The sequence below is a fragment of the Lucilia sericata genome, unplaced genomic scaffold (assembly GCF_015586225.1).
Source record: "Lucilia sericata isolate MDLA Ls3-8-SP2 unplaced genomic scaffold, ASM1558622v1 Contig000007F_arrow, whole genome shotgun sequence".
Classification (NCBI taxonomy): Eukaryota; Metazoa; Arthropoda; class Insecta; order Diptera; family Calliphoridae; genus Lucilia; species Lucilia sericata.
The window spans coordinates 367807-387375 of record NW_023994048.1 but is presented as its reverse complement, the minus strand read 5'-3'; the positions used below and the strand labels follow the sequence as shown (position 1 = coordinate 387375).

General features: G+C 28.2%; 1 protein-coding gene across 1 annotated transcript; it reads right to left on the bottom strand.

Annotated features, from left to right (window-relative positions):
- Positions 1-17897: 17897 nt before the first annotated feature.
- On the bottom strand, positions 17898-18438 carry LOC119602637. The gene has a single exon (XM_037954256.1). The coding sequence runs from the start codon at positions 18362-18364 to the stop codon at positions 17993-17995; it is 372 nt and encodes a 123-aa protein (XP_037810184.1). The 5' UTR covers positions 18365-18438; the 3' UTR covers positions 17898-17992.
- Between the last annotated feature and the right edge of the window lie 1131 nt (positions 18439-19569).

Below are 19569 nucleotides of genomic sequence, written 5' to 3'. Positions count from 1 at the left end.
TTATTGTTGATCGCAAGTAGTATCTACGATTCACTAGTGCAAATAAATTTAATATGTATGTATCTTGATGAACAATTTTTTGAAAAACAAAATTATATTTATTGCGAAAACCAACATCTAGAAATTGTTTTTGTATTTAAATTTATATACTATATTGGATATAGGTATATGTATGTATTTTGTGGTCAGTTATTGGAAACGCGATTAATTCAAATTTAAACAATCGCACATGTACTGGTAAATTTAATTCGTCTAGTAAACAATGTTTTTGTACGTCTCTGATTGTCTTTCTCATTACACAGGCCAACAAATTTTGTAACCCAGATACCAAAGTATACATTTCTAAACCGAAATTTCTTCATTATGTTTAGAGATATCGTGTCCTAAAATAAAAAATCACACTATTATTACTTCTTAAATATGGCCAAAACGGTGTTTCCATATTTTTTACATGATATCTGAGAAACCTGATTTGATTCGGATTCTGCCAAAGGATTTGGAATGTGTAACGTAAATCTCTGGGTTTTGACTTTTTAACATTTTGTTGTCTTGTGTTATTGAAAAATAAAATTAAGTATTTATTTATAAAATATTTAATATTTTTTTATTTCCATTAAAAATCTATTGTTTAATGTTTTTGTTTTTTAGTATTCCTAAATTATTAATATGTTCGAATGAATGTGATATGATACATGCTTTAACACTTTTACTTGTAAATATCTCAAATATTATTGTTCGTCTGAATATTTTGTAATATTTCAATGAAACTATTAATTTAAAACAATTAAGGGCCTAGTTATAGAGTACTAGGCCTTAATATATTTTTTTTTGATTTTAATTAAATTTTGTCATAAACGATGGAACAGGTAAAACAAGGAAAAATCTAACGGGTTTTTGACCCCGAGTAAAAATAAGTATTAAAGTGTTTCCATAAAAAAACCAAAAATATTGGTCCTATTCCCATCTTAAAGTATACAGATCCAGAATCACTTTCATAAGCTATGTCCGCCTGTGTGTCTATGTAAACCTTGTGCACACGCTACAAGTCGAAATTTTCAAGATAATTTGATGGCACATACAATTTGGCCTAAGAAGGAAGACTATTGAAATCTGTGCATTATTTCACCTAGGCCCCATACAACAGTACCCCCCGAATAGGGCTCTTGAGCTCATAATTATGTAAAATGTTCCAGTATCACTACAAAAATCGCCGCAACTTAGTTTTGTATAAGTCTATATATTACAGCCGATTTTCTTAATGACCTTGCCTCATTTGGCACTAGCTCCCATACAAAGTCCCCTTCATGAAATGACTAGAAGGTCAATAATTCTCTTATAAACCCTAGTATCACGAATAAATTTTGCTTCTATCTATCTATCTATCTATCTATCTATCTATCTATCTATCTATCTATCTATCTATCTATCTATCTATCTATCTATCTATCTATCTATCTATCTATCTATCTATCTATCTATCTATCTATCTATCTATCTATCTATCTATCTATCTATCTATCTATCTATCTATCTATCTATCTATCTATCTATCTATCTATCTATCTATCTATCTATCTATCTATCTATCTATCTATCTATCTATCTATCTATCTATCTATCTATCTCTCTATCTATCTATCTATCTATCTATCTATCTATCTATCTATCTATCTATCTATCTATCTATCTATCTATCTATCTATCTATCTATCTATCTATCTATCTATCTATCTATCTATCTGTCTATCTATCTATCTATCATATCTATCTATCTATCTATCTATCTATCTATCTATCTATCTATCTATCTATCTATCTATCTATCTATCTATCTATCTATCTATCTATCTATCTATCTATCTATCTATCTATCTATCTATCTATCTATCTATCTATCTATCTATCTATCTATCTATCTATCTATCTATCTATCTATCTATCTATCTATCTATCTATCTATCTATCTTATCTATCTATCTATCTATCTATCTATCTATCTATCTATCTATCTATATATCTATCTATCTATCTATCTATCTATCTATCTATCTATCTATCTATCTATCTATCTATCTATCTATCTATCTATCTATCTATCTATCTATCTATCTATCTATCTATCTATCTATCTATCTATCTATCTATCTATCTATCTATCTATCTATCTATCTATCTATCTATCTATCTATCTATCTATCTATCTATCTATCTATCTATCTATCTATCCATCTGTACATATCTGTTGGCATAAACATATATTTATTGGTGCCATTCTAATACCCCATAAAAAAGTTTATAACAGAACACCACTTTTTAGTGTTTTTTATGAATTACTACTTATTAAGAATTTCTAAAAATCTCAAACAACTCATTCTCTAACCCCAAAATACGTATTTTCCAATAATACCATATATTTATAATATTAGCGTAAGGTTGTGAAATAATAATTGACAATAGACTAGAATCATGGCAATAAATAGAATTACAATAGAAACAAAATCAAAAAATTCTATATAAGAAAATAAATAATATTAAAAGTATAAATACAAATACAAAATAAGAAAACGAAATATTAAGCATAAACAAGTAATTGAAAAGTCATTTGTCTGTAGAAATAATAAAATCCCGGAATATGTATGAGGCAAAATAATATTTATATAAACTTGAGTACATTAAGTACGTTTTTTACTTTAAGTAGGAAGTATTTCAGAACGGTCGGAACATTTAACACGAAGTAAATATTAGTTTAACTCTTAAACATTAAAGAAATATTTTACTAAAAATCAAATATTGATTTGACTTTAGGCGACCCTTTTAAAGAACAATCTACAAAATTACGGATAAATATTAATTTTTTGTGATCACACATATTCCGTGAAATGCTTCAAAAAAATGTGAAGATAACAATAAGTTTCAAATTTGTTCCTTTCAACAAATACTGCAAAAAAATATTTGAAAAGCATTTTAAATTCGTTGCATTCTTATTTCATTTTAACGCATCTTTAAAAAATTAATATGATTAGCATGCATGAATTATTTAATTTGTTTGTGTAAAATAAATATTAATTAACATTCAATTAAAGTTGGTAAATACTTATTTCCGAAATGTGTTCTAAAATGCACAATCCCTTAGCTGAAGATGTTAATTACTTTATGACTAAGTTATTTTAAATTTTCAAACAACATAAATATTTATTTGTTAGTGAATATTTTAATAAAATATTTCTACATGACTTCTAAACATTATTAATGACTTAAGTGTAATTTTGAATTTTAAATAAACGTGCTTCTCGAAGAGCTATTAGTTAAATTAAAACTTTACATTAATATTCATAGTTTTGAATTTTTATTTTTATTTATCTAGTGTCAAAAAATATCAAACTCTTCAAAATATATTTATAATATTTATACAGTTGTTATCAGTTTATAAGCCAAGTTGTTAAAATGTCATAAATATGCAAAATAAACTTTCACAATATTGCCACTAATTCTGAAATATTGTAATTTTTTTTTTATTTTTCACTTAATTTGTTGTTCTTATATTAGCTAAAAATATATTTAATATGTACATTAGGATGGCTCTGTTTGTTTGGGGAACTGATATTCCCACCGAATAACAAAGTTTATTTTTAACTAATTAACTACTAACTAACTAACTAACTAACTAACTAACTACTACTAACTAACTAACTAACTAACTAACTAACTAACTAACTAACTAACTAACTAACTAACTAACTAACTAACTAACTAACTAACTAACTAACTAACTAACTAACTAACTAACTAACTAACTAACTAACTAACTAACTAACTAACTAACTAACTAACTAACTAACTAACTAACTAACTAACTAACTAACTAACTAACTAACTAACTAACTAACTAACTAACTAAACTAACTAACTAACTAACTAACTAACTAACTACTAACTAACTAACTACTAACTAACTAACTAACTAACTAACTAACTAACTAACTAACTAACTAACTAACTACTAACTAACTAACTAACTAACTAACTAACTAACTAACTAACTAACTAACTAACTAACTAACTAACTAACTACTAACTAACTAACTAACTAACTAACTAACTAACTACTAACTAACTAACTAACTAACTAACTAACTAACTAACTAACTACTAACTAACTAACTAACTAACTAACTAACTAACTAACTAACTAACTAACTAACTAACTAACTAACTAACTAACTAACTAACTAACTAACTAACTAACTAACTAACTAACTAACTAACTAACTAACTAACTAACTAACTAACTAACTAACTAACTAACTAACTAACTAACTAACTAACTAACTAACTAACTAACTAACTAACTAACTAACTAACTAACTAACTAACTAACTAACTAACTAACTAACTAACTAACTAACTACTAACTAACTAACTAACTAACTAACTAACTAACTACTAACTAACTAACTAACTAACTAACTAACTAACTAACTAACTAACTAACTAACTAACTAACTAACTAACTAACTAACTAACTAACTAACTAACTAACTAACTAACTAACTAACTAACTAACTAACTAACTAACTAACTAACTAACTAACTAACTAACTAACTAACTAACTAACTAACTAACTAACTAACTAACTACTAACTAACTAACTAACTAACTAACTAACTAACTAACTAACTAACTAACTAACTACTAACTAACTAACTAACTAACTAACTACTAACTAACTAACTAACTAACTAACTAACTAACTAACTAACTAACTAACTAACTAACTAACTAACTAACTAACTAACTAACTAACTAACTAACTACTAACTAACTAACTAACTAACTACTAACTAACTAACTAACTAACTAACTAACTAACTAACTAACTACTAACTAACTAACTAACTAACTAACTAACTAACTAACTAACTAACTAACTACTAACTAACTAACTAACTAACTAACTAACTAACTAACTAACTAACTAACTAACTAACTAACTACTAACTAACTAACTAACTAACTAACTAACTAACTAACTAACTAACTAACTAACTAACTAACTACTAACTAACTAACTAACTAACTAACTAACTAACTAACTAACTAACTAACTAACTAACTAACTAACTAACTAACTAACTAACTACTAACTAACTAACTACTAACTAACAACTAACTAACTAACTAACTAACTAACTAACTAACTACTAACTAACTAACTACTAACTAACTAACTAACTAACTAACTAACTAACTAACTAACTAACTAACTAACTACTAACTAAAACTAACTAACTAACTAACTAACTAACTAACTAACTAACTAACTAACTAACTAACTAACTAACTAACTAACTAACTAACTAACTAACTAACTAACTAACTAACTAACTAACTAACTACCTAAATATCAATATCAAATATTGACGAAAGGTCCACATTTTTGAGAGATACTTTCTAAGAACATTTTTTCGGAAAAATCTGCAACTTATATTTTTGAATTCCCCTAATGTTCATATAAAGACTTTTAAGTTAATATTTTCACGACATCCCAATATCTTCTGGCTAATATTTATGCGTTATAAATTCATAACAATCGCCTCTTCTAAATATACTCACACCTGAAACATGAAAGGGATTCGAAATAAACAAAAGATCATGAAACTTTCTCAAAACATTCTCATATCGATGATCAAAAACGTATGCTGTTGAAAATTTATTACTTTGGTCACATCAATCTTACTTTTTAAGCTACTAACATACGTGGACCATGTTCGATTTTCGTAAATTACCATGATTTATGAATTATTATTTTGACAGCCTAAAAATTGTTTAAACATAATAGCAAAAGAATACTAAATTCGTGATTGCTGCTCATTTATGTTCCGTAAAATCAAATTAATCAAAAAAAAACATAAAATATCAGTTAAAAAGTATAAAAATATAACAGTACATATTTCAGTTATTTTTCTTTATTAATCTAAATAATTTACGTATGTTTAAACTTAAGTACACATCGATTTAAACCATTATATTTAATTCTTAACCATAGAAACCAAAACGGCGGCGTCTGCGACCATAAAAACCGCGTCTGCGATAAAAGCCACCAAAACCTCGACGACGAAAACCTCCATAGAATGGTCGAGGATAATATAAAGGTGCTGGATAAATCAAAGGCGCTGGATAAATTACAGTTCTAGCCACACGTTCTGCGCTTGTTTTAACATTATTCGCTTCACTTTCTAAAACATCTATATTATTTTGATCGTCAGCTGATTCTACTTGCGTTACTTCTTCATTATCCTTGCTTTCCAAAACAACTAAATCATTAGGCTGATCTTCACTAGCTGACATTTGAGGTATCACTTCTTGGTCTTTAATTTCAACTTCATCACTAGCAATGACTTGCAAATGGCGAAATAAAATGCCCACACAAAATATTAATATAATTTCACGCATTTCGTTTAGAGAAATGTTTACTACGAAAACTTTTACTATTCTAAACTGTCTTCCAAGTTCAAACAAACCTTTTATACCAAAAAAAAACTAACCAAATTGTTATTAAAAGAAATATATTTTTTTATTTAAATTGACTTAATTTATGATTATTTAATTCTTTTGTAAGCGAAATTTTGTAATCGATCAATAACAGATGTGTTTACAATGAATTTGAAACAATAAAATTGGCATAACGTGACGCAAAATATTTACATATTTGTTTATTTTAGAAAATGTATAAATTCATAATAAAAATCAAATATTATAAAAGTTCTATAAAATAAAAGAATGAATAAAATCGAAAACAAATGTTACTGACTGGAAATGATAATGCGCAAAATTTAGCTATTTATACAAAAATAGTTAAAAAAGACATTCGAGAAAAACGGCGTTTAATGTTTTACGAAATTTTTCCATTTCTGAAATAACTTTTAAACTATTGGATTTCAAACATGAAACCAGATTGATTGATTCTGAGCCGATTGCTATACTTTAAGGTGGGTGTAGGACCAATATTTTTGTTTGTTACAAACATCAGCACAAACACATAATACCCTCCACACTATAGTAGTGTGGACTTTCGGAAGTGGACTTTATATGAGAACTATGATCAATTATGGACTGTATTATGCCAATTTTTATCGCGATATCTTTTTTTCTTAATTAATTATGTGCATTTAAGTGATTTTAGGAGATGGACCTTACATGGGAGCTATGACCAATTATTTAAATCCATTTCCGAGAATATATAATTTTGTTGGGTCTAAAATAAATATTTCTCGGTGTTATTGTAGAGAGGTTTTGGCTCGTATAAAACTTACGTGTGTCGCATTTCATCGCTTTACTCATATTTTTAAGTCAGTAATGAGCGTTAAAGTCATTTTTTGAAAAGGACCTCATATGGGGGTAGGATCAAATATCAACCGATCCACATAAAAGTTGGTAGAGAGATTTTGGCTCTCGAAAAACAATATTTTGTTAAATTTTATTGTTATATTCTTATTTTTTAGCCAGTAAAGAGCGTTAAAGTCATTTTCTTAACCTTGTTTGGGCGGGTCAATTATGGACCGATTCTCTATCGTAGAGATATTTTGGCTCACATAAAACTTATTTGTGTCAAATTTCGTCACGTATTCATTCTTAAGCCAGTTATAGTCATTTTCTAAAAGGGACCTAATATGGGAACTAGGGTCATTTATGGGCCGAAGCTAAATAAAATGGTAGAGAGCTTTTGGCTCGTAAGAAACTTACTTACAGCGAATTTCATCGCTATACTCGAATTTTTAGACCAGTAATGCGTGTTAAAGTCATTTTCGAGTGGACCTTACATGGGGGGTAGAGTCATTTATGGACCGATCCTCAAAAAATTTGGTAGAACGAATTTGGCTCATATGTAACTTATTTATGTCGAATTTCATTGCTACACTCGTACTTCTAAAACAGTTATGCCCGTTAAAGCTGTTTTTTTTGGAGCTCCACTTGTATGTGAGTTATCTGAAAACGTGGACCGATATCGTCCATTTCCAATACCAAACAAACCTTAGAAATAGAGACGGACAGACGGACGGACATGGCTTGGTCGTGTTAGAATTCAATAAGGATCCAGAATATTTCGATGTGTTACAAACGGAATGACAAAGTCAATATACCCCCATCTTTAAAATTCACTTTTTTTGGTTTCCCTGTTTATAACAATTTAAACGAAATACACAAACATTATTTTATCTAAATTTTTAAATACATATTTATTTTTTCAAATTTTTTTTTTTTTTTTGGTCTTATTTAAACTTAACTTATTATAACACTTATGTACATAAATCATCTCAGCCATAGAAACCTCTACGACCAAAAGGACGACGTCTTCTTACAATTACACCTCTACCACCATAATTTGGTCGAAAGCCACCATAAATCGGGCGAGGTACACCAATGAATTGACGAACAACACGAGTCCTATCTGATTCATCTATAGGTTCATTAAGCACGTCCAAATCATTTATATATCCAGTATTTTCCTCAGCTCCTTCAAATTCATCACTAGTCACAATTTGTAAAAGGCAAACCAATATAGTAACACAGAAAATTGTTAAAAATAGTTTATTCATTTTTATTTATTTATTACAGAACTTTGTTTAATGATAGTAAAAAGTATTCTGAATTAATTTAAAGAAATGTTACAAGACTTTATAGAGATTTCTTGATAAAAAGATTACATCAGTTTGGACGAGCCTATAAAGATTTTATTTTAATGTTTTAAGAAATATAAATTGCCAATACGGGTTTTAAAGAATTTAGAAATTATTACATTCAATATACATACATATTACATACTGTATATGTATAAAGTAATAAAAGAGCAAAATAAAATATATATGAAAATAAAGAAACTAACGCCAAAATGGCCCAAATCGTCTTAAATTCAAAAGATTTGTTAACTTTTGTATCGCTAATAATATTTATTTTTTTGTTAAATAAATTTAATACTTTTCATTATTTACTCCCCAAAAGAAACTAGTTCGACAACTATTAAAATGATTTTATTAAGTTTATTTGCTTAAACATTCTAATATTCAAATAATACGTAGTTACACTGTCTTCCGTGTTTGTTGAGAAAAAAATGTGGAATCTCCCCTAAAATTAGAAATTTTGTGCAAAAACAAAAAAAGAACTAACATTATTTGTTTACATTTGCGGATCACACCAAAATGTCAACAATTGTCTGTTGGACTTTAGTTTTTTATTACCAGTTTGAAACACGCACAAGTTATAGTTGAATGAGAGTCTGGTATGAATCATCCATTCAAAAACTTTTATATTGTTTAAATAATGATATTTTTTATTCATAATAACAAAGATCAATAAACTTCCTTGAGTTTTAGTTTCGGCTCGAGTTAATCTTATTTATGTTTATTTAAATTATTTCCAATTTTTTTTTATAGTTGTTTAGTTTATGTTTTTTGGAATAGAAAGGTATCTATCTCATCATAGTGACGTTTCAAATTTTTGTTAACGGCTTCAATTGTATATGTTTTTTCTAGAGAAATTTAATTGCGCTTATATTTTCATTATTATTTTTCTAAATATTACATTTAGTCATATACATATTTCATGCTTCACTAATTATTCAAAATTGGTTAGTAGAAAAGTTGTTTTCTTATAAACAAACATGTAAGAATGTACAGTCGGGTATGATCGACCATATGACACCCTACACCAATAGTTATATTAAAAATGTGGATTATTTTTTAAAAATAAAGCATTAATTTTGATTTTGGTATTATGTACACAAAACATATTTAAGTTAAACTTTATACCGATAGCTTTATAAAAACATATGCGTTTAAGTGATTTTCGGAAGTGGACCTTATATGGAAGCTATGACCAAATATGTATGGTCCTATTCGTAGAGTGATTCATATATAGACGAAACATATTTGTGTGGAATTTTATCAAGATACATTTATTTGACAATGAAATATGTGCGTTTAAGTGGTTTTCAGAAGTGGGCCTTATATGGGAGCTACGACTAATAATGGACCGAGCCGAAAAGAAATTTGGTAAAATGATTTGTATGTACACAAAATATATTCAGCTCGAATTTTATCACAAAAGCTTTATTTATCAATGAAATATTTTTGTAGGTGGACCTTATATGGGAGCTATGACCAATTGTGGACCGACTGAGTATTACGTTGGTAGTACAAAATTTTGTGTTTATACCGATATATTTGAGGGAGTTATTAACGGTAAACTAATTTCCGGCAATATACACCTTTGTATGGGGGCTATGGGAAATATTGGATGAATTGTTATGAGTTTGAACATACTTGATCCCTGGCACAAAAAAATAATGTGTGACAAAATTCATCAAAATATCTTTGGTAGTTTCTGAGAAAACTACTTAAGAATTGGGGAAAAAATGTAGTTTCTGAGAAAACTACTTAAGAATGGGGAAAAAACGTTATTTTTTTCGAGGTAGTCTGAAATTTTTTATTTATGTCGTGAATTACTGAATTTCAATACCAAATTTCTATTGCTGTGTTTTACACAGACAGACAGACAAACGGACATAGCTAAATCGTCTTCATAAGGATGAAGAATATATATACTTTTTTGGGTGTCAGAAGAATATTTCTTGGTGTTGCACACGGAATGACAAAGTTATATATACCCTCTATCACCACTGATGGTGGTGTAGCGCCCACTCTGACATTAGCCTTATACTAGTCAATAGCCTAGTTCACAAGCGATAGCCTAATTAATTCTCCGGAATTTTCAAGTATGTTAATTCTTTTCCTTTATAAACATTTATTTTATAGGTTAGGTTAGGTTGATAGGAGGATGTATGTATGTATTTACATCAAATACGAAGAAATACACCAAGACCGCTATTGGGCCTGCTGTGCGCACCTTTTCATGGAAAATTTTTGTTGGTAAAAACAAAAACCTTATATAGTATTCACTAAATGTACTATCGTCCGATGTTCAGAAACTCAGTTTCCTGGACGTAATCCCTAAGAATTTTCCAATCAGTGTTCGTGAGGAGTGTTATATCCGGAATAATATCACTCACAAAATATTTGGATCTAATTTCACGAAAGCCTGATAATGGCAAAGAAAGTTTCATTGTCTTCTCTACATGCTTCAGATGAGTTGCTCTTTTTGTTTTTTAGTGCTTTTAAATCGAAAACAGTCCTTTTTTGTAGAAATTAATATCCTTTTAAAAATTACAATTTTCCGTGCCTGATACCTATTATTGTTTACAACTATTTATTAGCATTTTCTATTTCAAAACATTCTCATACACCTTTCTCTCTAATAAATACTAAAATATTCAAATACTTTTTAACAACAATTTGCATACACACTTTCAATGCACTCTATTTAGAAAAAGCATTTATTCTTTGGCAAGAGAAGAAAAAAAGAAAATTTAATTTTGTTAAAAATTAATTTAAAAAGTTAAAATTGCACCAGGTGCATATTTACACACAACAAATCGGTACAAATTTGTTGTTTAGATCACCTACATACCTGCTGCTTTAGCATGTTTGTGCCTGTTTCAATTGTTAAAGAAAAGAAGATTATGAAATTCACACAATAGTTGAATATTTACAGTAGAATTTGCTTATAGCAAATAGTTTATGGTTACAAAGGCTTGATTTCTCTCCTGGTATTTTTAAGGTAATTTTAATGCTAGTTGATGTATCAAATATGTATATTTGTAGGCAATATCATAAAATATTTAAAAAATCTACTAATATTGGTGCCATTTATTAAGAAAAGTGGCAAGTACTTACAAATAACTACTTACAAATAAGGAGTTAAAAAGTTGTTTTGTTTTATGCCCAAAAAATGCTCACACAAATACGAACCTGGACCTCTTGTTCGTTAGATCGCTATTGTACGTACAACACTACTGCTTTGTTATTTAATTGTGCGTCAAATAGTATTTTTCACACTGAAAAAACTATTTTCTTTCTGTGTTTGTAAAAAACAGTTGCTAGCGCGCGATCAAATAAAATAGGTTCTTACGTATCTGTTTATATGTAAGTCATTATAAGAATACTTTAAAGTAAGTAGTTGTGTCGGACATTACCGACCTTGCCCATACATAAGTATGGGCAATTTCGTGTCAAGTGTATATTTTCATCTATTGGTCCTAGTAAAAATTGTCCAAATAAGTTTAGATAGCTATTTCTTCACTGCTTCCACAAATATTTTTTTTTTTTTAATTTTTTAAAATTGGCTCACTTGACACGAAATTGCCCATATGTATAGTACTATTTTTTATATCTCTCTTACAGAGCTATTTCAAATACAGTACAAACTTAAAATACCACATATTCTATGTAGATAGTAATTTTCTTATGCAACAAACTGTACATCATTTTAACAATTACAACAATAGTTAAATTCATGTACAAAGTTTGTTATTGTCATCTAAAATTTGAAAATTTTTCAGAAATATATGTAGATGGTTTGTTCATAATACTTTATTATAATTTAGTTTTTATTTTATGTACTTATTGTTTATATATTTGGCCAAAGGAATATATAAAGATATTAAGCAGGTGTCAGTGTTAAAATCAGTTATGCTAAATATTTTATACCCTTCATCATAGTATATTTTAATAAAATTGTTTTTATACCCTACACCACTACAGATGTGCTGATGTTTGTAACAGCCAAAAATTTTGGTCCTACACCCACCTTAACGTATACCAATCGGCTCAGAATCATTTTCTGGAGGTAAAAAAGTTTACGCAGCGAATGCGTTCAAGTTTGAGAGAAATTTATAATCTTATATACATAAATATACCCTTCTCGCGAACGTGAATGCTGTAACAACTGTTGTAAGGCGTCGGAAAATAAATTTCTTTAAGTATAAGATGTACTTAGAATATAAAATGGATATATGTACATAAAACTTATAAGCGGGGAAACCAAAAAATGTTTTAAGCGCTTAAAATATGAAGTAAAAAGCTCTAAAATGTGCTCTAAAAACTAAAAGATTTAATTACTTTTTAAAATTGAAAACCTCAAAAGACTGAAAATGTAATTAAGTAATCAATATTCATTCAACAAGATTTCTTTTTGATAGTTGATTCATGTCATAGTTTGAAGAAATAGTTTGATAGGATTTTGTTTTATGTTCAGATAACCAATAAATAACATGAACCCACATTTGGTATCAAAAAAATTCAAACAACAAAGTTTGATACATTTCTTCCAATTGTTTCTAAACGACAAAAATGCATTGGTCTCATGAAATCCAAAGTTATCGGTTATATGTCCCGATTTAGAATGTAATGCTTTATCGAATAAAAAACTATAACATTGCTCTAAATACTAGAAAATATGTGTATTAAGTCAAATCATGCAAAAATATACTTTTATGGGTAAAATATGCAAAAATATGCGCTAAAAAATCGATTCTGAAACGTGTAAATATCTTACCCATGAGTCCATACGATGCACCATAAAAAACATACATCTACATATTTTAGATTCCCAAACAAAAACTTTTTCAATTTATTAGATTATAATAATTGTCCAATTCACAATCGGGTTGTATCGTAGTATGTCGTATTTACTTTTATTATAGATTTTTACTTTTATTATGTAGATTTGTAAATATAAATTAATTAATTATTTAAAAAAATCAAAGTTTTTCCTATAAAAGATAACTAAGAAACGTTTCCTTTTTATACCCTACACCAATAAAGTATCTTGACAAAAATCGGCCGATTTTCGTAATAATTGAGCCTCATTTTGACCCTGAGCCCCATTTAGAAAACGACTTGAATGTTTATAATTCACTTGTAAGCACTTCTATCGCGATTCAGCTTAAATATGTAAATATAAATTCATCCAAGAAATTGTATGTGTATCGGTCCATATTTGCCCCCCGCCTCAATGAAGCCTTTTTCAACAAATTTTTAACGATTAAAATATAACGGAACCAAGGAATAATAATTAACATAAATGCTTTATTATGGAAAATAAATCACATTTTATGTATATCCTTAACTCGTATGGGGTATCATGTGGTCGCTCATGCCCGTCTATGTTTCATACTTGTTTATCTCTTTAAGTTTAAGTTTCCAAATTTATGTTATTTAATAACATTTGAATAATTTCATATATTGATATTTCAAATGTATGTCCTGTAGATAATATATTAAGAGAAAACACAAAACTCCCCTTATGTACATATGTACTTTTGAAACTAAATTAGGTAAAAATACATCTCAAGTACTTTTTTATATCTAGTTTGTAGTTATGCAGTTTCGTTTTAAAATAGACAATAATCTGTGTAAGTATTAATATCATTCCACGAAAATCTATCCAGCCATTTAGGCGATTAAAAAAACTTATAAAGAGATTTTTATAATATAATATTAGGATTAAACGATATCTTAGCTAATTTACTGTAGGTCCACTCAGAAAACCCTTCCACAAACTAATACATCTTTCAACTAGTGTTGTTCAAATATTTGCTCTTATTTTGCATTCATATCTTTCACTAAAGCCCTAATTAAATACAAAGAGAGCGTAAAAAACACCAATTAACCCTTTCATATATAAACCCACATTTTATAAAATGAATCATCAGTCTTTAGATTTTTTTTAATCCTATTTTAACGAAGACCATACAAACGTTTGTATGATTTTTTTTTATTTTACCACCAAGTTATTCGCTTTAATTTATGTTGTTGAATATGAAGTATTATATTTTCTTGATTTCTATACCCTTCAAGCTTCGTGAGAAGTATATAAATTTATCATTCCTTTTGTAATTTCTAAAATATGTATAATTTTGCGACCCTGAATCTTTATATGTAGATAGCAAAGTCGATTTAATGATTACCGTCTATACATGTGCTGAGATATCTCCGGGATCCAAATTTTGAATAATTCTATCAGACATGCTTTCGAAAAATGATCAACAAATAACCAAAATCGGTCCATATAAACAAAATTTCGAAACAGCCCATGGATGTATACAGAATGAAAACAAAAACATTCTTATGGTATATGTTGTTTTATTTAGTTCGTATTGCGTATAAATTTTTTGCCTAGGGTTCTATAAATCGACTTTCGAATAATCGAACAATCGTCCTTTTGTCGAAAAAGTCGAAAAGTCGAAGTCGACTATTTTGTTCCAAAAAAGTCGATAACTCGACTATCGTCTATGAAAAAAGTCGAAAAGTCGACTTTGTAAATAAAAGTCGAAAAGTCGATAAGTTGAAAAGTCATAAAAAATTCAAAATAAGTCGGAAAAAGTCGAAAAAAGCCGGAAAAAACTCGAAATAGTAGAAAAAAGTAAAAAAAAGTGGGAAAAAGTCAAAACTCTTAAATAGTTGAAAAAAGTAAAAAAATAGTCGAAAATAGTCAAAAGTCGAAAAAAATCGAAAAGTCGGAAAAAGTCGAAAAGTCGACCATTTATAAAATACTAAAAGTCGAAAAGTCTAAAAGTCGACTTTTAACTAAATGCAAAAAGTCGACTTTTCGTTTCAACTATAGAACCCTACTATAGCCAAAGTTAAAGGTAGAATCAGGGTTGGATGTTTGTGTATGATAAAAAATTAATACGTATTCACTTTTATTTTAAGACACATATTGAAGGGTATATAAAATTCGGCTGAGCCGAACATAGAACGCTTACTTGTACTTTTTTTTATTAAAATAATAACGCCTTTATGTTGTTACAGATTTGTTGTTTACATATTTTATAGAGTTTTTTATTTTTTATTTAATTTAAACCAAAATAATAAAAAAATCATGAGGAAAGTAAAATAGAGAAATTGAAATAATTACAGTGGGTTAAAAAATGGATACAAGGAACTGGACTAAAAAATTACTAATATTTTTTCATGCTAATTACGTTTTGTAAACCTTTGAATTTTAGAATTTTGGCAAATAAATCTAATTTTTTAATATTTTTTTATAAATTCTTTATAAATGTTTTGATCAAAGAAGCAGTTCGACTCCTAATTTAACCAAGACCCATGGAAAGGTCTTCTCCAAAAGGTCAACCTAATGCTTACGAATTTCATATTAATAAGGACGAAAATAAGTCACGTTATATAATTACATGTAGATGTATTACATGTATTTTAAATTAATTTCCGAGAATCTATTTTAAATTAAAACAGATAGAAAAGTTAGAAAATTAACATCAGTGTTATTTAATGGGCTCTTGCCTCGATTATGGACTGATCTCTATAAACTGATTTATTTCATACAACAGTTTATTGACAGCAAGTCGACCATATGATACCCTACACCGATTTTAACCATTTTCCTTGAATCAAAAGAAGAGTATGACCTGTAGCGTGCGCACAAGGTTTACATGGACACACAGACGGACAGACAGACGGACATTACTTAATCGGCTCAGAAAATAACTGAACCGATTGTTATATTTTAAGGAAGAGTGTAGGATAAATATGTTTGGGTGTTACAAACTATAGTGGTGTAGGGTATAATAAATCCCACGATTTATTTTAATACTATTAGAAAACAATTTAGACCGAATAAACCTATTTTCATCGACTTGACCACAGTAACAACTCTCACGGTACAGTTTTGCGCTCTTTACTAAATGGCATCTAACGTTTTGTGTACTACAATGCAAGAGAAAGTAAATGATGAATGAGTGAGTGTGACAGAGAGAAACGAAAAGGAAACTATACTGTCCATCAACATCCATCTCAAATGACGCCCTTTTAAAGTTCACTTTTTATATGCGCTCCTCTTTTTTTCATTGTGTATTTTATACTTTTTTTCTGCATTTTTATCACGTAATTAAAACTTGAAACGCATATAAATTAGCAAGCATCTTTCTCGACTTTTTTCGCTGTACTTTTTTTTCTGTTTTGGTACCAGCAAAAATCCTATAACAAGGCAAAGATGAATGAAGGGAATAACTAACGAACTAATGTATAAAACAACAGGATATATCAGATAAGTAAGCGTGCAAATAAATACAACTTTTCTTTGGTTTTCTTTTGGATTTTTTTTTTCGAAATATGAACAGAAAAGGAAAATACTATATGGGACGGACATATCCTGCCAGCAGCTATGGAAAGCGCTGCAAAATTAAATAATTTGCAAGAAAAATAACATAAACAACAATATATTAAATACAGACGAAAACGTACTTTAAAGCAGGCGGACCGGGTACATGACTGACATTGTTAACCTCCCTTATTAACTTTCTTTGTCACGTTAATGCCAACATGTTTGCTAACCTAACAATCACCGCCACCACCTACCTCTATTAGCATTTCAATGCTTAAGATTGAAATTAGAACTTAATGAATTTTTTCTCTTTAGTTTTCCTATTATACAGCTATTTAATGCGTCCTACGCCACAAGATTTAAACAGAAATGTGTATTTTATAGAAATGTTGATTGGGAATGGCAATGAAGCTTAGACAACAGGTTGAAATAACCAGTGTGAGGGATATTACTAAATAAAAGACGTAAGATGCTTAGTTAGATAATCAAAACAATTAATTTCAATAATTAAACAAAAATTTTAAATTAATTAATTTATTTATTAATTGTATAAATTAAATATTTAATAAGATAAAATGTTAACTACGTATTCATAATATCTTTAATCGTTTATTTTAGGCTTATCACGCACATTTTCACATCAAAATGAATTAAACAACTTAGTTGAAAATATATAAACAAATCAATTAAGTCGATGATTGAAACAATCAATGTATTAATTGAATACTCATTGTGTTAAAGAAAAAAAATAACACTTTGTTGTCACATTGGAACAAATAAAGTGATTCATAATATATTAAAAAAAAATATTGATCCAAACCGCTATATAGAACAAATTTTCCTTTAACTCACTAGTTAAAGACATTCAAGACTCTAATTTTATATTTTTAATTTTTAGTCTTTTTATTTCACTTAAAATTAAATTAAAATACTTAAAATTAATCCACTTAACATCACAATGTATTACTTAAATTAACCATAGAAACCTCCATAATAGGGAGAGGGATAGAAACCGCCGCCATAAAAACCACCACCATAATATGGTCTAGGTCTATAGAAGCCACCACCATAGAAAGGTCTTGGTCTATAGAAACCGCCACCATAGTAAGGTCTTGGTCGATAGAATCCACCTCCAAAGGGACGACCAAGACCAAATGTACGAAATTGTCTAGTTTGACGCACTACATCTCCATCAGCCTTAACACCGGCATCTACATCAATCAAAGTTGAAGGTTCTACAGCAACAGTTGAAGATTCCTCTAATTTTTCAACAATCTTTTCATCTTCAGCCAAGACACAGGCCAAAATCACAGCTAAAACACTTATAAAGCACAAAAGCTTCATCCTCTTGAACGTTTTTAAATTGTAGAATGTTTTATTGTATTTATGATTTTTTCCAAAAAACTAAACTATATTCGCCTTAGAACTTTTTATTTATACTCTAAATGTCGCCGGCTCTTGAATTATATTAAAGAAAATACAAAAAAACTTGATTAATGAGAATATTTGCTACTATTAGTAAGAGTAATTTTGAAGTTTTTATTCTATAAGAAATACATACATACATAGTACACATTTATGTTTTTTTTTATAATAAGATTCCGAAGTATTAAATAAATTATGATTCCAACTCATAATAGAAATATAAAGTAATAAACGTGAAACATTTTGGCAAAAACAAGAACCTATTGTAATTCTCTTACTTTACCTAGGTAAACAATGACGTAGCAGTTAAACAACTTTTAAGCCACATGTGATTGTTAGCTGGAATTACCGTTTTCTTATCATAAACATATTGAATTGTATCGAATTTTATCTGACTCAAAAAAACTTGTTTCTTAACACTATAAATATGTATGTATTTATTGTATACGCCTTAATTGTTTGTTAAGAAATTCAACTGTTTGAAAGTTATTTAGTATTTTAGTACATATTTGTAACTTCTGGAAAAATGGTATTCAAAAAATGAAAAAAATATTCTAAATTATTTAAAACAAAAAAAAAGTACGTTTTATACCTTTTACAACCACTAGTGTGTGTAATACCTAGAGATATTCATCTGAGACCCAACAATTATATTTCGGGTCCTTATGAAATTCTAAGTCAATGTAGCTATGTATGTATATCCGTCTGACTATCTGCCTAAAGCACGTTAAAACTAAGCAAGAGAAATCCCAAATTCAAATTATGAAAATCGGTTTACAATGTAAAAAGTTACAATTTTTAGACTACCTCTCAAAAAATTATTATATTCCTAATTCTACAGTAGTTTTCTCAGAAACTACCAAATATAATTATTTTTTTCGCCCAGGGATCAATTATATTCAAAATCATAGCAATGGATACAAAATTTCGCATAGACCCCATTCAAAAGTTGGAAATGAATTTAACGTTAATATCTCCCACCAAAATATCGTCATCACCACTAAATTATACAGATATAAATAAAATGTCAATAGAAATCATATACTAAACTAGATCTGTATCGGTCAATAATTGGTCATAGCTCCCATATGTAGTCCACTTGCGAAAATCATTTAATTGTACAT